Source organism: Desmodus rotundus, chromosome 3 (assembly GCF_022682495.2).
Source record: "Desmodus rotundus isolate HL8 chromosome 3, HLdesRot8A.1, whole genome shotgun sequence".
Taxonomy (NCBI): Eukaryota; Metazoa; Chordata; class Mammalia; order Chiroptera; family Phyllostomidae; genus Desmodus; species Desmodus rotundus.
Window position 1 is genome coordinate 95,563,337 of NC_071389.1, and position 24,253 is coordinate 95,587,589.

The 24,253-nt window shown below is 35.3% G+C and overlaps 1 protein-coding gene across 1 annotated transcript in view; it reads left to right on the forward strand.

Moving 5' to 3' along the window:
• The window catches only part of EIF2AK3 (eukaryotic translation initiation factor 2 alpha kinase 3), an 82,705-nt gene that overhangs the window by 38,633 nt on the left and 19,819 nt on the right, over window positions 1-24,253 (forward strand). Inside the window, exons 3-13 of the mRNA XM_024552338.4 lie at window positions 482-676; window positions 2,137-2,267; window positions 3,680-3,911; window positions 5,125-5,287; window positions 6,310-6,450; window positions 7,071-7,193; window positions 8,644-8,873; window positions 9,233-9,345; window positions 12,557-12,679; window positions 16,752-16,901; window positions 23,441-24,218. Coding sequence (XP_024408106.2) covers window positions 482-676; window positions 2,137-2,267; window positions 3,680-3,911; window positions 5,125-5,287; window positions 6,310-6,450; window positions 7,071-7,193; window positions 8,644-8,873; window positions 9,233-9,345; window positions 12,557-12,679; window positions 16,752-16,901; window positions 23,441-24,218 — 2,379 coding nt within the window. The remainder of the gene's footprint in view (window positions 1-481; window positions 677-2,136; window positions 2,268-3,679; window positions 3,912-5,124; window positions 5,288-6,309; window positions 6,451-7,070; window positions 7,194-8,643; window positions 8,874-9,232; window positions 9,346-12,556; window positions 12,680-16,751; window positions 16,902-23,440; window positions 24,219-24,253) is intronic.

Here is a 24,253-nt window from a genome sequence, read left to right on the forward strand (position 1 = left end):
CTTGATTACTAGGATTGTAGCCCATAGCAGACTTGAGAAAGTAAATACAAGAAAGGATGGGATATCGTGTGAATCAACTTGTGTTCCTTGGATCGGAGCCTATGACAATAATTGGCCTGGAAAAAATAGGCCTGGAAAATACTGCATTTCCTGTCCCTTTACTGGAAAATCATTTTGTATGTTAGCATATTGATCGCTATATGAGCCCTTTTAGTAACTTCTTCTTGAACTCACTCAATCACAAGACTCTATTTTGGTAACTCACTTATCACTATGGGACACTCCTGGCAAACACAGTTTGAGAAAAGCATCATGGAAAACTTCATGGAGGCCCCTGGAGAGATTGGCAGTTCCTTTAAATTGTTTTCTGTTGATGAGTTGTGTTGCTGAGAAGAGGCTGGAGTACATCAGGCTCAAGACTCCAGCTTTTAGTTACTCCTCTTACAATGAAGAGCCTTTTAAAAAGTAGCTTTTATTTTAGGTTTTGGGGAATAAGATAATCATTCCTTCCCTGGATGGAGACCTCTTCCAGTGGGACCGAGACCGTGAGAACATGGAAACAGTTCCTTTTACAGTTGAATCACTTCTTGAATCTTCTTATAAATTTGGAGATGATGTTGTTTTGGTTGGAGGAAAGTCTCTCACTACATATGGACTCAGTGCATATAGCGGAAAGGTAAGTGAAAATGTTGAATTTATTTGGGGAGAAATCAGAATCAATAGGGATAGAAAAAGTAGTTTCTTAAAGTATACTATTACTGGTTGAGGTTTATTAAAATTTTTCCCCAAGGATATCATTTGTTTTAGTAAAAGAACTATAAAGTAGAAAGGGAAAAATATAACTGAGAGAAACTAATTTTATCCAAGATAACAGAATAAACAGCAGAGCCAGGACAATAGGGAGACAGTATGTTCTACTGGGTGTCAGATGCATTTATTGTACATCATTTTGAAATCCTCACTGTATTCCTGAGGGTTACATATTTTTGTTTCCATTTGGGCAGATGAGGAACCCTGTAAAGATCATTAAGAATCCTAATAAGAATAATTGTACCACTCATTTCTTTATCTAGTTTGATCCTATAATAAGAGGATCCAAGAAGAAAGTTTGTACTCACATTAAAAACAAGAAAACTGGTAAGACTTTAAAAGGTTGAGAAACTTCCAAGGTCAGATTTGACTTGATCTGTCTGATGAAGTCATGCTGTTAAGACCTAATCTTTGTCCATATTAGCTCTTAGAATGTGATCATAATCAGCATCTAAGATTGGGTATTGTAATAAAAATCCATTAGGAATAACTAATTAAAAATATCTTTTTAAGAAAGGTAAAAATCTTTTTTAAATTCTTTAACACCTTGATGTGTGAATATTTTATAAACAGACTTAAGACGGAATCAAGAAAGAATAGAAAAATTATCTTTTGACCCTTGAGTTTTTCAAACTTTAATGATTCCTTATCTAAATGCTGGACCCATAGCCCTTGTCGCAGATGCTTTTCTGCTTCTCGACCACCTTCTGCTTTGCATTGAGGACACCTTGTGGTCTCTGTTTACTTCAGTGTTCTCATCTGTTAAACACTGAGATCGAACGAACTCCTCTGGTTCTCTGACTTGATGTACTTCTGCAAAAGTCTGGTATTCTAACAGCTACACTTCTTTCTGTGAGGATTTTAGTTTGGGTCATATTAAGAGTCTCCCTTTTTATTTTAATAAAGATTTGAAGGAGGTACTTTGAAATACTGTAGCTACCAGAAAAAGTTCAAATTTTCAAAAACCAACTATTTCTGTTATATGGAAACTCTGAGGTTGATTTTGTAAATTTATCTGAAATTTTATTAAATGATATTAATATATAAAAACTGGTTATCCATTTATTTTTGTGTATTCCATGAAAGTGCTCAAGGCAGGACTAAAATTATCTAAATCCTTAAAATCATTCCCTGAAATATTCATTGCTACTTTTATGATTCTAAATAATTCATTTTAGGAGTTGGTAATCTAATTTGCTTCCTCATAGTTGGGTACTTCTTACACATTTTACATATTTTGAAAAAGTAAATTAGAGGTTCTTTTAATGGGTCTGGTGTCTTGTAATCTTTTGATTTTTTTTAAACTAACTTTATACGTCTTTTCAGGTGAGGTACATCTGTTCAGCTTTGGGTTGTCGCCGATGGGATAGTGACGAAATGGAACAAGAAGACATCCTGCTTCTGCAACGTACCCAGAAAACTGTTAGAGCTGTTGGACCTCGTAGTGGCAATGAGACGTGTGTATTCAGATAATGTTGCTGCTCACATTATGTAGAACTACACCAAGATCAAAATTCATCAGGTTTTTCTTTGCAGATTTCCTGAACTATTTTGGTTGCCTATAAGTATTTTCTTCTTAAAGAATGAAAATATAATTTATTTGGTGAATTTTTTTTCAAATAATGAATTTTTAATGTAATTTTTATATTTAAACATGATAAAAATAAGATGATGGGGTAAGATATGCTTTTCTTAAATCACATACATGTGTGATTTTTTAAAATCCTAATATTTAATTTTTAAATTGCCTTTGTAGTAAAAATAATATTAGGTCCCTCCTTTATGTTTGGAAAGTGAACCAGACTTTCAAATTTAGTTTAATGTGATGCAATATAATTAATTTTCCTTTACTGAAAATTTCCTCAAATTCAGTTAATAATGCATTTTTTCTATGTTTATTGGACTGTAAGTAGGGCTTTGTATCTGCTGACAGCCTAACTTTTTTTATCCTGATAGGATTTTGTGTTTTATTTATTTTATTACTATATTTTTTAATGTTTGAGTGCTTTCTGGGTGCTCAGCCACCTTAGGAACAGATGTTCAAATTAACTAGAATTTTGAGTTATGAGTATAAGAAGAATCCGGTGTCTAAGATCCATGTTCCTAAGAGTGTATACATATGTATGTGTGTGTGTGTGTGTATTTTGTTTACTCTAGAAAAGTTCTTTTATTTGATCCCCTTGTTACAATAGATGTAATTTTAAGGTCATTTTATATCTAAGTGACAATATATTATACTGTTAATAGTTAAGTGATTTTTCTGTGTATTAATTATGGAGGAAATGTTATTATTGTCACTTTATGAATAAGAACACTGAAACAGAGAAAAAATTAAGGGACTTTCCAGATCTCAGTGAGTAGAGATTGGAGGTAAGGTGGTATGTGATACTTGGTATACTGTGTCACATTGCCCTTCAAGATATGCTTTCACATAAATTTAAAATTGATGTGTTCACCTGGCCTTTTACATTGGTTTACTGGCACACATGAATTTCTCTGCACTTGAGTGAAATGTGTCCAGAGTTTAATTAAGAAGTAAGGGCACCTGAATGCTGCCTCATTTTAAGATGACTTTGATGTGTTTTGAAAAAAAACTTTATGATTTGGAAACGTAAACATTAATTTTTGAGAGAAAGTCTGTTCCATAGCTGTCAGATCACAACTTGCAGAACCGTTGTTTCTGAAGGGTCAGAACAAAGTTACGCCCTCTTGTGGCATGAATTGTCAAGTGCTTCTTTACAGAAGATTTTGTGGAGTTTTTCTCATCAAAAGATTTTAATGCTTGTTTATTTTTTACTCTAGAAAAGTTCTTTATTTGGCCCCCTTCTATTAAGTGTAAATTTCTAAAACATGCCTTTGTAAATTTAAGGTGGAATTTCAGTGTTGGCCACTTTGAACTTCGGTATATTCCAGACATGGAAACTAGAGCTGGATTTATTGAAAGCACCTTAAAACCCAGTTGGAACAAAGAGTCTGAAATTATTTCAGATGTGGAAGAACAGGAAGCTGCTCTTGTGGACACAGTGATTAAAGTCTCAGTTGCTGATTGGAAGGTTATGGCTTTTAGTAAGAAGGGAGGACATCTGGAATGGGAATATCAGGTACCTAAAACCACTGAGAATTTATGAACTGTTTCTTCCTTTCTCAAGTTGACCAAACATTGGGTAGCAGGAAATTACTGCCATTTTGAATTTTTAACTTGTTCTATATGCTTTAAGAAATTTGTGGTTTCATACCTGTTAAAATGGCTATTTTGAAAAAGACAAAAGACAGGTGTTAGTGAGGATGTTGGTGAACAGTGTACAACAGTGTATCTTTGTGCACTGCTAATGGGGATGTAAATTGGCCCAGCCCCTATGGAAAACAGTTTAGAGGTTCCTCAAAAAATTAAAAATAGATCTGTCATATGATTCAGCAATTCCACTTCTGGGTACATACTCAAAGGAAGTGAAATCAATAGCTCAAAGAGGTATTTGTACTACCATGTTCAGTATAGCATTATTCACAGTAGCCAAGGTATGGAATCAGTCTAAGTGTCCATCAGTAGATGAATGGATGAAGAAAATGTGGTGTGTGTATATATACATATAATGGAATTATTCAGCCTTAAAAAAGGGAATCCTGTCATTTGCAACAATATTGATGAATTTGAAGGACATTGAAATAAGCCAGACACAGAAAGTTAAATACTACATCATCTCACCTACTTGTGGAATCTAAGGAAATTGAACCCATAGAGCAGAGAGTAGAATAGTGATCGCTCGAGGCTAGGGGGAAGGGGAAGTGGGGGAATGTTGGTCAAGGGCGTGAAGTTCCAGTTATGCAGGATGACTAAATTCTGGGGATGTAATGTACAGCATGGTGATGAGTGTAGTTAATAATTCTATATTGTATACTTGAAATTTGCCAATAGAATAGATCTTTTGAAAAAACCTTTTCCTGCTTTACTGAGGTATAATCGACAAGGAAAAACTATATATTTGGTTGGTACATTGCAATGATTTGATATACATGTACATTATGAACGCAGAGAGTAGATCTTAAAGATTCTTACCACATGCACACAAAATCACAAAATATGTGAGGTGATGGGTATGTTAATTAGCTTGATTGTGCTAATCATTTCACAATTATACATATATTAAAATACCACATTGCTCATCATAAGTATATATCTTTTTGTCAATTATATTTCAATAAATCTGGAAAAATAAAAATTTTAAAAATTTTGTGATATTTAAATGATATTTTAGAAGTTAGAATACATGAATACTGCTTGAAATTATTTAGACTTTCTTTCCCACTTCTGTTTAGTTTTGTACTCCCATTGCATCTGCCTGGTTGGTTAAGGGTGGAAAAGTCATTCCCATCAGTCTTTTTGATGATACTAGTTATGCATCTAATGATGAAGTTTTAGAAGATGAAGAAGACATTGTAGAAGCTGCCCGAGGAGCCACAGAAAACAGTGTTTACTTGGGTGAGTGTCTCTTATCTAGTGATAGTACAAATTGACATCTAGATTTGATTCCTACATTGTTCCTTCTTTCTTCAGATGTGCCTATATTGTAGTTTTAATAACTAAATACATTCTATGCCTTAGGTTGCCCTGAGATTTATACTTTGATTTCCATTCCTGCTATTTTGTTTCATTTATCCAATTCTGAAACTTTTAATTACTAGAGCTTTTTCCCGCCGCTGAGACCTATATCAGAAAGGCTTAGAAATGTTGCCATTATACATGTTCATAGATCATTTTCAAGTTATTGATATATCCTCAAAGTCTAAAACTTTCTACATTTGTATTTGTACTTGCAATTTGCTCCTCCCTTAAAAATTATGTTAACTTTTACTATGCTTCCATACAACTTATTTTAAAAATAAAAGTAAAATACTGGAATGCTTCTGGGCAATTGAAGTTCTTTAAAAACTTTTGAAAAACCTTGAATCTAATTATTTGAACTAGTTTAGATGGCCAGATACCCACAAACTTCTTTAAGTTTTATCAGTGTGCTATCTACCATTCAATGAAATTCATCCTCAATGAAATTCATTCATCCTCAATGAAATTCAACAATTTGAAAGATTAACATGTTATACATGTGTTATAATAATATTTAACTGAATCGTTAGCAATATCTCTGGAATTATAGGTATTTAGGTTTCCTTAAGGAGAATGTTACTTCATCTAAGTTATTAGTCTCATAAGAGTACACCGATGACTTTTCTTTGAATTTTCCTACTGGATGTGTTTTCCAGTAGTTATTGAGAATTTTTATTCAGTGAGAAACATTATGTGGACCTTGTGTGTAACTTTCCTCCCATTTTTTTGTTGATTAGCCTTTGGGTCATTTGCTTCAGGCATGGTTCTTTGAAAAGAGCTGTATAACACATGAAAAATACTGGAATTAATCTAATATTATTAAATCAAAATGAATCTCTTTGAAAAAAATTATTGGTGCTTGATCCTAAACATAACCAATAACGTTCTGGTTGATTCAGGAATGTACAGAGGCCAGCTGTATCTTCAGTCATCAGTCAGAATTTCAGAAAAGTTTCCTACGAGTCCCAAGGCCTTGGAATCTATTAATAATGAAAATGCAGTTATTCCTTTGCCAACAATCAAATGGAAACCCTTAATTCGTAAGTGAAACTTTCATAAAGTTTATTAACATGTTCAGAGGCCTAATCATTAGTGTCTTTGCCCTAGTTTTGACTACCACAGATACCACAACTATTATATTCTCAATATTTTCTGAAAAACTAGGAAGGTATTTCAAATGTTAATGAATTTTAATTATCATTTAGAATATGATTCCATTGAAATAGCAGTTCCTTCACCAGAACTCAAGGCTAATAAAATATTTCTCTGTACAACTTAGAAAAACTCTTAACCATTCACCAATCATGCCTAAGTATCAGCGCCTAACCTACTTATATCAAGGATATTTATGAAAAATTACCTGGTTGTCACATCATAGTCTTTGAAACATTTAATGAATTGAAATCAAATACTAGACTACCTACTTTATTCAGTTACCTTTCTGTACCTTGTGTATATTTTTTATCACACAATTTTTAATTACTTGTTTAGAGGATTTATCTTCTCTATCAGACTGCTTTTCAAGGGAAAGAACCTTGAGCCATTTGTTTAACTTACATGCTTGTATTGAACTGTGGTTGCATATCTAGTTTTTGAATGAATGAGGTACATACGTTTTCATGAAGGTCATGATGGTTAAGCTTTTTACATTTTCTTTTAGATTCTCCTTCCAGAACTCCTATCTTGGTAGGGTCTGATGAATTTGACAAATGTCTTAGTAATGATAAGTTTTCTCATGAAGAGTACAGTAATGGCGCACTTTCAATCTTGCAGTATCCGTATGGTAAGTGTGATTACTCTTGGGTTGAAAATGCTGTCTTATTTTTTATTTATTTTATATATTAACTTGAAATTAATTCATAGAATTTAAATGAAAGGTAGTCAATTGGGAGGTGGAAAAATAAAATACCATAGAAGGCAATATTGTGAATGGTGGCCAAGGTGCAAGCTCCCAAGTCAGGTTGCCAAAGTTCAAATCTGTTTTGCCACATGCTGGGAGGGCACCTGACTTTACTGTGCCTCATCTGTAAAACAAGGATTGTAATCTTCATGTCTATTTATTGGGTTGTTGCGAGGTCTGAGATAATGTGTGTACAATCTTAATTAATATCGTGCCTGGCAAATAAGTGTTCAATAACTGTTAGTTGTTCTTAATTAGTTTTTATTTAATTATCAGCTGATACAGTGTAGTCAATATAAAATCAATCTGTATAATGAAGAAAATGTGTTTCCATAGAGCTATGTGAAAATACTGTAAAATAAGGTCTTTTAATTTTGTTTGTAGACAATGGAAATTATTGCAAAAGTCAAGAGTAGGTGAACTTTGGCATGAAATACATTCCCATGTATTTAAAATTGGGATATAATAAGATACAAAGGCCTTTTGAGCAGTTAGATATTAAAAAGAATAAAGTCCTCAAATCTGCATTAGATAAAACCATAGAATCCTCATCAGTTACATTAGATATTAGGACTGGGAAATAATTGTAGAATTTAAATTGATTAAAAAAAAAACAAACCCAGAGGGCTATGAACTAGAAACAACAATCTTTATCTGATTTGATCAAACTCCAGGTATGAGAGGACTTTGTAATCTGCCCACATTATACAACATAGAAAACAAAAAAGTCTGCTTTCTAGACCAACTCACTTAGACAACCTAGAATGAGCCAAGCAGTGTGATGAAAATGTTTTCCTTGCAGCCTGTGAAGAATGATTCATGGTAAAATTGGGCTTTTGATTGATGCTAAGTAAAAGTAAAGTTTAAAGTCCTTCAAGGAAGTTGAGTACTATCTAATTCTTTCTTTCATTTAAAGGATTTAATTATTAATGAAGTAATGAGTGGGTTGGCCCTTACATTTTTCCTAGTCTTATTATTCAGTATAAAGAAGATTTATTTTTTAATAGTTCATTTTTTATTGTTTTTTTCCATTGTCGTATCTTCCCCCTATACCCTTTTCCACCTCCACTCAGCCTCCTCCCCTCCAGCAATCACCACTCAGTATGAAGAATATTTATGATGTTTATTGGATAAAGGAAAATATATTTGCATAGTAAAAAAAAAGTTGGGTAAAGGAGGCTATTAAATGTGTTAAGGAAGAGATGAAACTTCTATAAAAGGAATTAATGTCAGAAGTCATAGAAAAATTAATAATTTTTAGTAATTAAAGATACATCTTCTTTGGATTATCTTTTAAAAAATTTAAACAACCTTTTAATGTTTGTATTTCAAGATAATGGTTATTATCTACCATACTACCGGAGGGAAAGGAGCAAACGAAGCACAAGGAACACGCAGATGACAGTCAGATTTCTCGACAACCCAAATTACAGCAAGAATGTCCGCAAAAAGGACCCTGTTCTCCTCTTACATTGGTGGAAAGAAATAGCTTTAACTATTCTGTTTTGTATCATAGCAACAACTTTTATTGTGTGCAGACTTTTCCATCCTCAATCTCACAGAGTAAGACATATTTTAGAACCTAATGTATTTCAAAGTGTTGAGAGTTTAGAAAACTAATTGTGAGTGTTGGGGGTGGCGGTGAGGGGTACATTTACTTAAGTTTTACTGTAAACTCATTGTTACCCATATGCCATTTCCACTTCCTTGCCTTTCATTTCTCCTCAACAAATAGCAGCCTGGCTCCCATCTGTGTCATTCCCCTTCCATTTCACAAGGGTGATGCAGTATTCTGTGTTTTTATAATGCTTTTATTTTCCTCAATATTATTTATTTTTCAATGTTATTTTATAGCCTGATACTGTTAGCTAACTTTCATTCATCTTTGTACTGATAGTGATTTTTTCCCCCCACCTTACCAGCAAAGGAAAGAATCTGAAACTCAATGTCAAACTGAAAACAAATATGATTCTGTAAGTGGAGAAGCTAATGACAGTAGCTGGAACGACATAAAAAATTCTGGATATATATCACGGTAAGAGTCTTGTCATAAAATATGTATCTGTGTGGTAGCTTCTGGTGGCACCTATTAGATCAAAGAAGAAATGGCCTCTAGAATAAGATCTTGTTTAACTGTTTTTTTAATGTGTGACTATCTAGGTAAATAAAACATACACTTAACCCTCAAGTAACTTAAACTTATTCAAAGTGTATGTACCCTAAAGTGAGTAGAAATAGAGTGTTATAGAAATTTAGAATTTCAACTACCAAATTTTAAGTTTTTGTCAGATAATTTAGTTGTTGAGGGTCTACCGTGTACTTGGGCTCAGCATTAATAATACTAAATAATTATTTTATTAGACTATGATATAAATCTCCATATGTGACTTAATCCTCATTTATTTCATCTTTAGTCTGTCTAGATTAGACAGATTAGAAGTAGGAGGATGGGGAAATATGCTAATAGAATAGATCATTTTCAAAGGCAGAAGTGGTAAGTAGGTTGCCTAAAAAGTAGTCAATTTGAATAGTTTGAAAATAAAATAAAAGTAGAGCCTCTACCCTTGACTGGTGTTGCTCAGTTGTTGGGCCGCATTCTGCAAAGCGAAAAAGGTAACCGGTTCGATTCCCTGTCAGGGCACATTCCCAGGTCACGGTTTCAGTCTGCGGCTGGGGCACATTTGAGAGGCAGCCAATAGATGTTTCTCTCCCTCTCTATCTCCCTCCCTTCCCCTATCTCTAAAAATAAATAAATAAAATGTTTTTTTTTTATTAGAGCCTCTGAGCAATCTGTCCCACATGCAGATTTGATGCTTGTGGTACAGGAAATGGTGCCGTGGTTCATTTTTCATATTACATGGAGTGTCACTACTTTTTCCCTTTGTATTGATATTATACTTAACACTGTAGTTAAATGGGGACAAGGAAAAGATATAGAATCTTATTGTAATAACTAGGATAATGGTTTTATGACAGAGAAGATTGAAAATGACAGCTAAAATATGTAATATTTTGACTATCTGTGGACTTAATTTATCTAAGCTGCATTCATACTGTACTATCAAATATCAAGAACTTATTGTAATCAATTTGTTTTAACTACTAGTTTCACAAAGCAAAACTTAGTAGGTGACTACAAAGTGGTGAGGGCTTTAAGACCCTTGCTAATAAAGATGCTAATGTGAGGAATACCAGCAGGCAGTAAGAAAGAGAGGGAGAGAATAAGGAACCCGACAGCTTCCTGTGGGTAATCTGCTATAGAAGGCATTCATTGTTTATTCAACGTTTACTCTCAACAAATGTGTACAGGTCAGTATTTCAGGCTTTGGGAGAAATTGAAAGACTGGGCTTATTCTGGAGGAGCTTAAAGCCTATGGGGGAAGATAATACTGGGTAACTCTAGTGATGATTCAAGAGAGGACATCATAAGTAAGTCACATTTTAATCGAATCTTAAATCATTCAAGGTAAGCTGGAGATGGGAGGAGGAAGAGGAATGAGGTGTGATGAATAAATATATATATTTGTAAAGCTGTTGTGAAGAAATTTAGAATAATGTACACTACAATTAAGTGACTTAATTTTCCTTTAACTTTATCCACTATCAAAAGTACAGTTAATAGCTTTTAAAATATAGGAGCTCTATAATAATACCTAATATATGTTGAGTACCTACTATATTCTAGGCATTATTAAGAGTATGAGCTCTGGATTCAGTCATGAGTCCCAGTCCCAACTTCGTTGTTTATCAGTTGGGACCTTAGACAAGGTGATATATATTTATAGAGCCTATAAGCATATAAAAGATGTTTCTCTTTTCAGAAGATATGCCCATTTTCATGTAGATGTTTTCCTTAATATAGGAAGGTAATTCTTGACCCTCCAGGAGTAGTACATGAACTTCATGGGCTTTTGCAGTTGGGGAGATGGATTTGTACTGAAGTACCTTGACTAGTATTTTTAGGGGTACAGATTATTACTCTTCATTCTCTGTGAAGATAATTAGTCATGGAAGGTTGGGATCTATTGCTTCTTCTCCTTTCTCTGTTCTAACCAGCTGAGCCAACTACTAAATTAGTTTGAGTGTGCAAATCATAAATTAAAAAATTTAGCCTTACAAGAGATATCAAAGATAATCTAATTAAACTCTTCCCCATATGACTGGGAGAAAACTCCCACAGCATGTGTGCATGCATTCATTCATTCACTTATTAATTCATGCATTCTTCAGGAGATATTTGTTAGACCTTCTGTTTTCCAGGTAAGCCCAGTTCTCTGAAAATACAAAGAGAAGAATGTGTTGCTGCATTCAAGGCCCCCACAATTCAGTGGCAGTGGGGAGAATGAGCTGCGTGCAATATCTGCAGAATATTGAGATTAAGTTTAAATAGCTCAAACAACTGTGTGCAAAGTGCTATGAGAACATTAAGATTGGGGTCTAGGAAGGGCTTACAGAGGTAGTGAGATGAGCAGAATGAAGGAAGAATAGTTTCATTAAGTACAAAGAAGTAGGCTATCCCCTAGAGCAAATAGTAGAAGCAAAGCCCTAAAGTGTGAGAGAGCATGGTACAAGTTGGTTGTGAGGTCAGGCACTAAAAGGAGAAACGGCTACAATGTGGAAGTCCATCTGTAAGTGACAGATGCTGAGTTAGCTTCTGTCTGAATACTTTTGGTTATGAGCATGCTGACTCATGAGGCAACTCAGCCAGTTTCAGATAGCTTTGGTCACTAGAGCAGTTTCTGACTTGAAAAGTACCTAATTATGATAGGATTGATTAAATTTGTTCCATAAAGGTTATAGGCACTGATACAATATGAAAATACATTTTTGAATTGAGTACAGTATACCACAGGAGGTAAAAGGTTAGAGAATTAAGGATATAATATTTTGATAGGTGGTGGAAAGTATTGGATAGGACAGAACAGTAGTACAGTTGCTTTAAGAACAAGTAATTCCAGGGGTGGGAGGTATAAGGGGGTTAAATGGCAGTGGAATAAAAATACAATAAAAAATGTGATTCTCAATGACGCAGAAGCTTTTATATTTTTAATAAATTTCCTAGTGAAAAAATTAGAATGTGTTTGCTCAGTTTATACAAACAAAACAAAGAATGCTATTAGTACAATTTACATGCTTTATTAAAATAAGTTCTATGAGACTTGCCGAATTTATATGTTTTCTATGTCATAAAATACGATTGAACTGATTATTACATACTACAAAATTTAAACTCTAACTTTTTTTAGATATCTAACAGATTTTGAACCAATTCAGTGCATGGGTCGTGGTGGGTTTGGAGTTGTCTTTGAAGCTAGAAACAAAGTAGATGACTGCAATTATGCTATCAAGAGAATCCGTCTCCCCAACAGGTAATGGATGGTACTTTTAGTAAACTTGGAGTTAGCACTGTATAGTCTAATCTCATAGGCAATATGTCCTTCTTACTATACTCCAAAGAGACTGTAGAGAACAGTTTCTGACCTTCTGAATCTTAGGCATAAGTGCTACCAGTTAACTAGGTGTCTAAAAGGCGTGATCTACTTTAGGTGCTTTGAATCTACTTTTTTTTTTTTTTTTAAATCATTGCTGTTCAATTACATTTCTCCCCACCCCTTACCCCACTCCAGCCAAACCCACCTCCCTCCCCTGCTTCCACCCTCCCCCTTGGGTTGTCCATTTGTCCTTTATAGTAGTTCCTGAAAACCCTTCTTCCCACTATCCCTTCCCCCCTCCCCTCTGGCTATTGTTAGAGTGTTCTTAACTTCAGTGTCTCTGGTTATATTTTGTTTGCATTTTTCTTCTGTTGATTATGTTCCAGTTAAAGGTGAGATCATATGGTATTTGTCCCTCACCACCTGGCTTATTTCACTTAGCGTAATGCTCTCCAGTTCCATCCATGCTGTTGCAAAGGGTAGAAGCTCCTTCTTTCTCTCTGCTGCATAGAATTCCATTGTGTAAATGTACCATAGTGTTTTGATCCACTCATTTGCTGATGGGCACTTAGGTTGCTTCCAATACTTGGCTATTGTAAATTGTGCTGCTATGAACATTGGGGTGCATAGGTTCTTTTGGATTGATGTTTCAGGGCTCTTAGGGTATAATCCCAGCAGCGGAATTGCTGGGTCAAAAGGCAGTTCCATTTTTAGTCTTCTGAGGAAATTCTATACTGTTTTCCACAGTGGCTGCACCAGTTTGCATTCCCACCAACAATGTACTAGGGTTCCCCTTTCTCCACATCCTCTCTAACATAAAGGAAAGAATAAACAAATGGGACCTCATCAAAATAAAAAGCTTCTGCATGGCTAAAGAAAACAGCACTAAAATGAAAAGAGAACCAACAGTATGTGAAAACATATTTGCCAATGACACCTCAGACAAGGATCTGATCTCCAGAATACATAAAGAACTCACACAACTCCACTCCAGGAAAACAAACAACCCAGTTGAAAAATGGGCAAAGGACTTGAACAGACACTTCTCCAAGGAAGACATACAGAGGGCGCAGAGACATTAAAAGATGCTCAGCATCACTAGCCATCAAAGAGATGCAAATTAAAAGCACAATGAGGTACCATCTCACACCAGTCAGAGTGGCCAACATAAACAAATCAACAAACAAATGTTGGAGAGGATGCGGAGAAAATGGAACCCTAGTACATTGTTGGTGAATCTACTTTTAAAAACTGTGCCCTTGTTTTATATTTTTAATAACTCATAACATTCTCATAGTGAATTTTAGTAACTATAGATCGTAATACATAGCACCATTTAAAAACAATCAGTATTATGGAAAATAAGGAAAAGTATTAAAACTAAAATTATCTGTGTCTTTTCCGCCCGGTGATAACCACATTAGCATTTTAGAGTATTTCCTTTTGATTTTTTTTCTGGCCATAAATTTACCTAGTTATCAATTCAGTATAGTTTCATCTCTTGCTTCCTTTATTGTATCTACAGCATTTTCCATATTATTGAGTATTTTTTTTAAATGTTAAAATACATTAAAAGTGTATTATAGCTGGATAATCCAAATAATAACATGTGCTGTATTATATTTAACTGTCTTGTATTGTTAAATATTTAAGTTTCCAATTTGTTACAATTAAAAATAACTTTGCAAAGTTCACCTTCTTTTTTGTTTTTGCTAATTCTTTTTTTTTTCAAGTACAGTTATCTCCATTTTCCCCTCACTACTCTGCCACCCTGACCCCAGCCATCCCCACCTCCCACCCTCAATCCTACCCACCTTTGTCTTTGTCCATGCACCCTTTATACAGCACCTATCATATAAATATTTGATCACATCTATTTCCTTGGGATAGATTCCTAGAAGTAGAATTTCTGGCTCAGAACAATGTGATGCTTAAGATGATGAGCTTTCAGTATTAACCTTCCTTTCCATTTATTTTAGAAGGCTCCTATGGATTTCTTTTTCTTTTTCAAAAAAAATTTATTGAATTTATTGGAGTGACATTGGTTAATAAAATTATATAGGTTTCAGGTGTACAATTCTATAATACATCATCTGTATATTGTGTGTTTACCACCCAAAGTCAAGTCTCCTTCCATCACCATTTCCACCCCCGACCCTTTACTCTATTATTTCTTCCTTCATCCCACTTTCCTTCTGGTAATAACGGTACTGTTGTCTGTGTCAGTGAGTTTTGTTTTTTGTTTGTTTCTTTTGTTTAATCCCTTCACCTTTTGAACCCAGCTCCCCAACTCCCCTCCCCTCTGACAGATGTCAGTCTATTCTCTATCTATGAGTCTGTTTCTATTTTGTTTGTTAACTTATTTTGTTCTTTAGATTCCACATACAAGTGAAATCATATCGTATTTATTTGTCTTTCTCCACCTAATTTATTTTACTTAATATGGATTCTTGATAAATGTGCACTAACTGCCAGATTGTCCTAACTGGTAGTAAGATATTCTGTCCAACAGATAGGGACACAAGGATGGGATGGTTTGGGTACTATGGGACTAATTGATTTCTTTAGTATGTAATTTTTGAATAGTTTAAATACTTACATGTGCAAAGCAACACATAGGAAAGGCTTCTGTACTCAAGAACCTATAACTGTTTGAGGTTTTTGTATGTCTACTCAGATAGTTACAATGCAAGGAAGATTGTAACCCATGATTCACCTAAGTAAATAGCTTGTCATGAAAAAGTCACAGATGTAACTGAAACGCAGTCAAGAAAGGCAAGGTTTATGGAGGTAGTGACTTCTGTGCTGAGTGTTCAACAGTAGCCTATCCCTCAGTAGACAGGTGTGTAGGGGAGGGATGGCAGAGTACCTGACACGTCCTGAGTGAATGCTCTAGTCAAGCACTCAAGGGTGGTAAATAGAATGGTGAAAGTTCTCGCAAGGGTAGAGTACAGGGTAAAAATTGGGAAGGGGTTTGGAAGAGAAGATGAAAAAGATGGGTCGCAGCACCTTCAGTGTCATGCAAAGGAGTTTAGATTTCATTTTGTAGACTGTTATGCCTTTGAACAGAGAACAATGTGACCAAAGTGGAGGTGACTGGAGGTGGTGTGCAGATAGATGGCTGATGTGAGGAAAGGGTCAGAAAAGAATGTTTGTTAGATTTTTTTTTTGTAGAAGTTTAGTCTTAAGATACAGAATACTAGTGCAGCAGCAGTGGGGACAGACAAGGAAGGAATGAGTGTAAGGAAATGAAAGGAGGAGCTGGTAGGATTTCGTAAGTTTGGACCAAGAAGTTGATAGATTCAGAAACATACCAGGATTCCCAGAGTGGGGACAGTAACAACAAAGCACAGCGGGGAAGGTGGGAGTAGCTGACCACCTCCTGGGGAAGGAACCAGATTTAACTTGTACTTTATGTTGTTTCAGGTGATAGCAGGATCCCTAGAAATATGAGATTAGATTAATCAGAAAAGCTATCACAGCAAAAGGTCAAATCCAGATGCTTTATCAGTAAACTTCATTGCCTATGATATTCAGTAGTCGAGGCTCGCTTTAAACAAACGTACTAGGACAAACTTTTTGGATTGTAATATGTACCCTGTTCGGTGGTCATTCTCCATCTTCCTGAGGTGTGATACTGAGCTCTGTTTTCTGAATACTTTGTACCCATTCATCCTTTTATTCCTTAAAGAACATTAAGCAATAATCTTTAAAGGTCTGTACTCATCCATTTTTAGTAAGCCAGGAGAGGTTTTTTTCAATGAAGCAATAGACGTGCTTGTACCACTTAATTCTAGAACTAAAACAAACAAACAGAAAATACTAAACATGTACTTTTTTTTCAAGTACAGGACTTAATATTGGCTTTTTAGAATTATACCACTAGGCTAATTCATCTGTTTCTAATTTTAGATCCTAAGGGGAATTTTATTTTATTTCTCACTGTTGGATATGATTACTTGTTGAGATCAGAGCATCCTTCAGTTTCTCCTTTTTTTCTCTGTTTCAGAGAATTGGCTCGGGAAAAGGTAATGCGAGAAGTTAAAGCCTTAGCCAAGCTCGAACACCCAGGAATCGTTAGGTATTTCAATGCTTGGTTGGAAGCACCACCAGAGAAGTGGCAAGAAAAAATGGATGAAATTTGGCTGAAAGATGAAAGGTAACATTGTTAGATAGACTTAAAAAATAGCATTTTCTTTCAGGTTAGATTTTTGCTTATGCAAACAAAATGTTATTTCTATAACTTTAGAGATGACTTTTTAAAAGAAAAATAACAGCAGATTACTGTTCTCTCACCACGTTTTGGAACATTCTCTAGTCACTTGTTAAATGAAAGTTTATTTAGTATTTAAACATGTTTTTTTTTTTTTTTTTGTCCAGAACATGAATTTTTAATTAAATTTATTGGGGTGACATTGGTTAATAACATTATATAACTTTCAGGTGTATAATTCCATAATATAGAATCTGTTTATCACACTGTGTGCTCACCACCCAGTCGAGTGTCCGTGTGGTGACACTTGATGTCACCATACATTTGACACTCTTCACTGTCTTCATTGTCCCTCCATCCCCCTTCCCTTCTGGCAATCATCCTTCTGTTGTCTGTTGTCTCTGAGTTTATTTGCTTGTTTTCTTTATTGCTTTTTGTTTTATAATCCCATATGAATGAAATCATATGGTCCTTTCCATCTGACTTATTTCGCTTAGTGTGATACTTTCAAGATCCTCCATGTTGTCACAAATAGCAGTATTTCATCTTTTCTTATGGCTAAGTAGTATTCTATTATATATATGTACCATTTCTTTTTCCAGTCATCCATTGACAGACTCTTAGGTTGTTTTCATATCCTGGCTATCATGTATAATGCTACAATGAACATAAGGACACATATATCTTTTTGAATAAATATTTTCAAATTTTTAAGGTAGCTACCTGGAAGAGGGATGACTGGGTCATATAATAGCTCTAATTCTTAATTTTTTAAATTACAGTTTACATTCAGTATTACTCTGGATTAGTTTTATATGTACAACATAGTGGTTAGACAGTCATGTCTATTCTTAATTTTTTGAGGAACCCACTTACTGTTTCCCATGGTGGCTGCCCCAGTTCACATTCTCACCAGCCATGTATGAAGATTTCTTTTTCTCCACAGCCTCTCCTACACTTGTTGTCGTATTGATAATAGCCATCCTAACAGGTATGAGGTGGTATCTCACTGTGGTTTGACTTGAATTTTCCTCATAGCTAGCAAAGTTGAGCATCTTTTCATATATCCGTTGGCCGTGTCTTTTCATATATCCGTTTGTGTGTCTTTTTGGGAGAAATGTCTGTTCAGGTCCTTTGCCCATTTTTTAAATTGCATTGTTTGTTTGGTGCTGAGTTGTATGAGATCTTTATGTATTTTGAATATTAGCCCCTTATCGGAGGTATTGTTTGCAAATATCTTCTCCTATTCAGTTGAATGCCTTTTTGTTTTGTTGATGGTTAATTTTGCTGTGCAGAAGCTTTTTAGTTTGATGCAGTTCCATTCATTTACTTTTTTATTTTACTTCTTTTGCCTTTGGGGTCAAGTTCATAAAATCTTCTCTGAGACCAAGATCTGTAAATTTAGTACATATGTTTTCTTCTATGTACTTTATTGTTTCAGTTCTTATATTTAAGTTATTAAGTCATGTTGAGTAAATATTTATGTATAGTGTCAAGTAGCAGTCTAGTTTCATTCTTTTACATCTGGCTTTTTAATTTTCCCAACACCAGTTATTGAAGAGACTCTCTTTTCTCCATTGTATCTTTTTGGCCCCTTTGTTGAAAATTAGTTGCCCATATACATGTCGATTTACTTCTGGGATCTCAATTCTGTTCCATTGGCTTATGTAATTGTTTTCTGCCAATACCATACTGTTTTGATTGTTGTAGCTTTGTAGTATAATTTAATGCCAGGGAGTATGATACCCCCAGTTTTGTTCTTTTTCCTCAGGATTGCTTTTACCATTTGGAATTTTTTGTGGTTTCATACAAATTTGATGATGTTTTTGTTCAATTTTTTTGAAAAATGTTGGTATTTTGTCAGTAATTGCATTAAATCTGTATATTGCTTTAGGTAATAAGGCCTTTTTAACTATGTCGATTCTTCCAATCTGTAACATGGAATATCTTCCCATTTCTTTGCCTTCATTTTCTTTACACAGTGCCTTCTACTTTTCAGTATATAGTCCTTCACATCTTTTGTTAAGTTTATTACTAGGTATTTTATTGTTTTTGTTCTGATTGCAAACGGAAAAGTTTTGTTCATTTCTTTTCCTAACATTGTCAGTATATAGGAATGCAACAAATTTTTGTACATTGATTCTGTATTTTGCCACTTTACTATAGTTGTATATTGTTTCCATAATACTTTCTTGGTGGCATTTTTAGGATTTTCTATGTACAGAATCATGTCATCAGCATAAGGTGGCAGTTTCACTTCTTCATTTCCAACTTGAATGTCTTTTATTTCTTTCTCTTGCCTGATTGCTCTGGCTAGGACTTCCAGAATGATGTTGAATACAGTGGTGAGAGTTTGCATCATTGTCTTGTTCCTGATTTTAGAGGAAAAGCCTGTACTTTTTCACCATCGAATATGGTTTTAGCTGAGGGTTTTTCATATATGCACTTTATTATGTTGATATACTTCCCTGTATACACACCTTATTGAGTGTTTTAATCATAAATGGATGTTGTATCTTGTCAAATGCTTTTTCTGTATCTGTTCGTATGATTTTTATCCTTTGTTTTCTTTATGTGGTTTATCACATTGATCAGTTTACATATGTTAAACCATCCTCGCACCCCTGAATGAACTCCACTTGATTGTGACATATAATCCTTTTAATGTATTGTTGTATTTGATTTGCCAATGTTTTGTTCAGGAATTTTGTATCTGTATTCATCAGAGATACTGGTCTGTGATTTTGTGTGTGTGTGTTGTCCTTGCCAAGTTTTGGTTTTAGGGTAATGCTTGGTATTAGGGTAATGAGTTAGGAATTATTGCCTCTTCTTCAGTTTTTTGGAAAAGTTAGAGAAGGATAGTTATTAAATCTTCTTTGAATATTTGGTTGAATTCACTAGTGAAGCCATCTGGTCCTGGACTATTACTTTTGGGAGGTTTTTGATGACTGTTTCAATTTCCTTACTGTTGATCAGTCTATTTAGATTTTCCAGTTCTTCATCATTCAGCCTAGGAAATTTATATATTTCTAAGAACTTGTCCATTTTTCTTTTTAGGTTATTGAATTTGGTGGCTTATAACCTTTCATAGTATTCTTGTAATAGTCATTTGTATTTCTGTAGTGTTCATTGTAACTTCTCTTTCATTTCTGATTTTGTTTATTTGAGTTTTTTCTTTTTTCCTTAATGAGTCAAGCCAGGGATTTGTCGATTTTATTAATCTTCAAAGAAACAGATCTTTGTTGCATTATTTTTTTCTATTATCTTTTTGTTTTCTGTTTTCATTTAATTCTGCTCTAATTTTTATTTCCTTCCTTCTACTTCAGGCTTCATTTGTTATTCTGTTTCTTTAAGATGAAATGTTAGGCTGTTTATTTGAGATTTTTCTTGTTTCTTGAGGTGGGCATGTAATGCTATAAACTACCCTCTTTACTGCTTTTGCCACAGTCCCCAGATTTTTGTATGGTGTGGTCTTGCTCATTTGTCTCTATTATGTATTGATCTTTTCTTTTGTTTCTTTGACCCAGTTGTTATTTAGTAGCATGTTGTTAAATCACCACATATTTGTGTTTTTTCCAGTTTTTTCTTTTTTGCAGTTGATTTCCAGTTTTGGATTGTTGTGGTCAGAAAATATGCTTGGTATAACATCAGTCTCCTTAAATTTTTGAGGCTAGTTTTGAGCCCCAACATATATTCCTTCCTTGAGAATATTCCATGTGTACTAGAAAAGAATGTATATTCTGTTGTTCTGGGGTGAAAAGCTCTGTAAATATTGATGTTCACTGGTCTACTGTGTCAGTTAAGGCTGATTTTTTTTAATTGATTTTCTGTTTGGATGATCTACCCATTGCCGTTAATGGGGTATTTAGGTCCCCTACTGTAATTGTATTTTTGTCAGTTTCTCCCTTTAATTCTTTTAGTAGTTGCTTTATATAACTTGGTGCTTCTAGTTGAGTGCATATATACTAAGAAGTGTTATGTCTTCGTGATGTATTTGTCCCTTCATCATTATAAAATGATTGTCTTTGTCGCTTGTTACCTTTTTTATCTTGAAGTCTATTTTGTCTGATTTTTGTTACTTGCTTTTCTCTGGATACCATTTGCTTAGAATATCGTCTTGCACCCTTTGACTGTATATTTGTCTTTGCAGCTGAGACGTGTCTCTTAAAAGCAGCATATAGTTTTGTTTTTTTTAATTCATCCCTCCTCTGTGCCTTTTAATTGGTGTATTCAAACCACGTACATTTAGAGTAGTTATTGATGTATGACAATTTCCTATCTCCCATTTTATCTTTTGTTTTCTGATAGTTCTGTGTCTTGTTTTTTACCCTTGCGTTTCTGTCTGTTATTTCAGTTTGTTGGTATTCTATGATTTTGTCCTCTGTTTCCCCTCCCACACCTTTTAAATGTATGTGTCTCAGTTTTATGTTTTTATTAAGTTCTTAGCTCCAAAATTTCTTTGTGGTTCTTTTTTATAGTTTTGGTGTCTTTGGTGAAGTACTCCTTTTGTTTATTGGTTTTATTTCTGAGCTCTTTGAATTGCTTTTCCGAGTTTTCTTGTGTATCATTGAGTTTTTCCGAACTGCATTCTTGAATTCTCTGTGATTTAAATCACAGTCTTTCATGTCTTTAAGTTTATTTTCTGGAGACTTTTTTTTTTTTTCTGAACTCCCTTGTTACCTTGGCTATTTGTTGTGCTTGATAGATTATTTTCCTGCCTGGGCATTTGTGGGAATAAATTTTTTTTTTTTTTTAAGTATTTGACTCCACTGTTAGCAGGTTGACAAGTAGAAGTCTTTCTTTTGTTTTCCAGTGGGTGGTGCTGAAGCACAAGTTTTTATTTTTTCTTACCTGCACTTCTGTGTCTTCCAGGATATCTGTGGGGTAGTGCCACATTAGCCATGGAAAATGCCCCATACCCCCTAACAGGTGGGCATTGCCCTTAGGACCCAGTTGCTTGATTCTCTGGGCACCACCGACATGGTGGTGGGATGTGGTGGTTCTCTATGGTTCTGTTGGCCTGTGTGTTCCTACTGCCACCTTTCTGTAGCCAGAAGCTGCAGGTGGAGCTGATTTGAGTTGACACAGCTGCTACCAAGGTCCCCTGGACTTGTGGGAGAGGGTGGGTGGGGGCAAACAGGTTTTGGTGTCTATAGCTTTTTTCTTTTTAGTGGGTTTAGCTGCATTGACTACAGTCCACTTAGGCTGGAAAGTTTTTCCTGACCATTCACGATCTGCCTAGTACGGATTTTACTTCCAGGCAGGTCAGAGGAAGATGGGGTGGGCATGTTCCTGCATCTGTGGAATCCTTTGTGAGTTTTGGAATGCTGCCACCCTTTGCACCACTTCTCTGCCCCTGATCCTGGGCTCAGCCTCGATGTGTACCCCGATTACTGTCTCTGCCTTTTCAGTTTGCCCAGTAGGAGTTCTCCCCCTGTCCTTCACTGGAATTTCATCAGCTGGGGCTGTGGCAAGTCCCTGATTGGGTCTGACTCCTGTCTCTGTCCTTCCCTAGCCTGTGTCCCCTGTTTATCTGATAAGCCACCTTCAGATATCTCAATGCATGGAGCTCTCAGATGTGTTTCTGTGTTAGGCAGAGAATTGATCATTTGAGTTATAGCTGTTCATCTTGTAACTTCAAGGAAAAAGACCTGGAGGTCCTTTTACACTGTGATGTGGCTGACATCATTGATCCAGATCATGAATTCTTAAAATTTTTAGTTGATAGGGCTTTATGAATTGTAATTCACAGTGGGGTTTACAGTAGCTTTTCTCAGTAAGAGATGTTATATGCTTTTGTCTAAATATTTTTAACTGTTTATTCAGTCTCTTAGTAGTTAACAATTTATAACTTCTTTTTGAAGTAGTTTTCAACTACTTGAAGTTAAAAATATATGAACTTATAAAACCTAAAGATAATTCCTATATTAAATATTCTGTGCTGTAGGAGGGAGGGCCTTTTAAAAACCACTAAATGATAACAAAGAGGAAGCAAGTTGCAAATAGACTATTTACTAATCAGCTGGTGTAAAATTCCTACCTTAAAGTACAAAACACAGCATTTGTTACAGTGACATGTGTTACAGACTCAGACGATAGCCAGACCATGGAAGGATCAAGTGAAGTGGCCTCTTGTCTCCAGGCCCTGTGAGCTTCTGCCCTAATTTGTACAGGGCTTCAGAGTCATAGCCACAAGGGGGCCTGTCCTTGGTTTTCCTTCAGTGCTTTGTGTTTCACATAAAGGCCTTGGCTGCCCTTGTGTGACAATCCCAGATAATGGTTCCAAATATAAATTAATGTTTTAAATTAGAAGAAATGGATGGAATGTGGTGTTCTTGTCTCATACGTTTTTATTTTAATCTGTCTATCACTTGTGTTTTGGTAACTGGCTTTCTTGTAGTTGAAGCTTTAAAACAAAGGGTGTAGTTCACATAATTTAATAACACATATTTACTCTCATCCTTTTGTATTTCTTCCACTTTTAGCACAGATTGGCCACTTAGTTCTCCTAGTCCAGTGGATGCACCATCTGTTAAAATACGCAGAATGGATCCTTTCTCTACAAAGGAACATATTGAAATCATAGCTCCTTCGCCGCAAAGAAGCAGGTCTTTTTCAGTAGGGATTTCCTGTGGTCACACAAGCTCATCTGAGAGCCACTTCTCTCCACTGGAATTTTCAGGACCAGACCATGGAGACATCAGTGAGTCAGCGGGTGCAGTGTACAACCTCCAGGACAGTTGCCTTACAGACTGTGATGTGGAAGATGGTACTATGGATGGCAGTGATGAGGGGCACTCCTTTGAACTTTGTCCTTCAGAAGCTTCTCCTTATGTAGGATCAAGGGAGAGAACCTCCTCGTCAATAGTATTTGAAGATTCAGGCTGTGATAACGCATCCAGTAAAGAAGAGCCCAAAACCAACCAGTTGCACGTTGGCAACAATTGTGCTCATAAATTAACTGCTACCAAGCATTCCAGTAGCAAATCTTCAGAACCTACTTTGTCTATTTCTCTTCCGAGGCCAACCACTTTAAGTCTAGATCTCACTAAAAACACTGCAGACCAACTCCAGCCCAGTTCACCGAAAGTGTATCTTTACATTCAGATGCAACTGTGCAGAAAAGAAAACCTCAAGGACTGGATGAACAGCCGGTGCAGCATGGCAGAAAGGGAGAGGGGCGCCTGCCTGCACATCTTCTTACAGATCGCAGAGGCGGTGGAGTTCCTGCACAGTAAGGGGCTCATGCACAGGGACCTCAAGGTCAGTACTTATGGAACATCACCCACAGGTCTCAA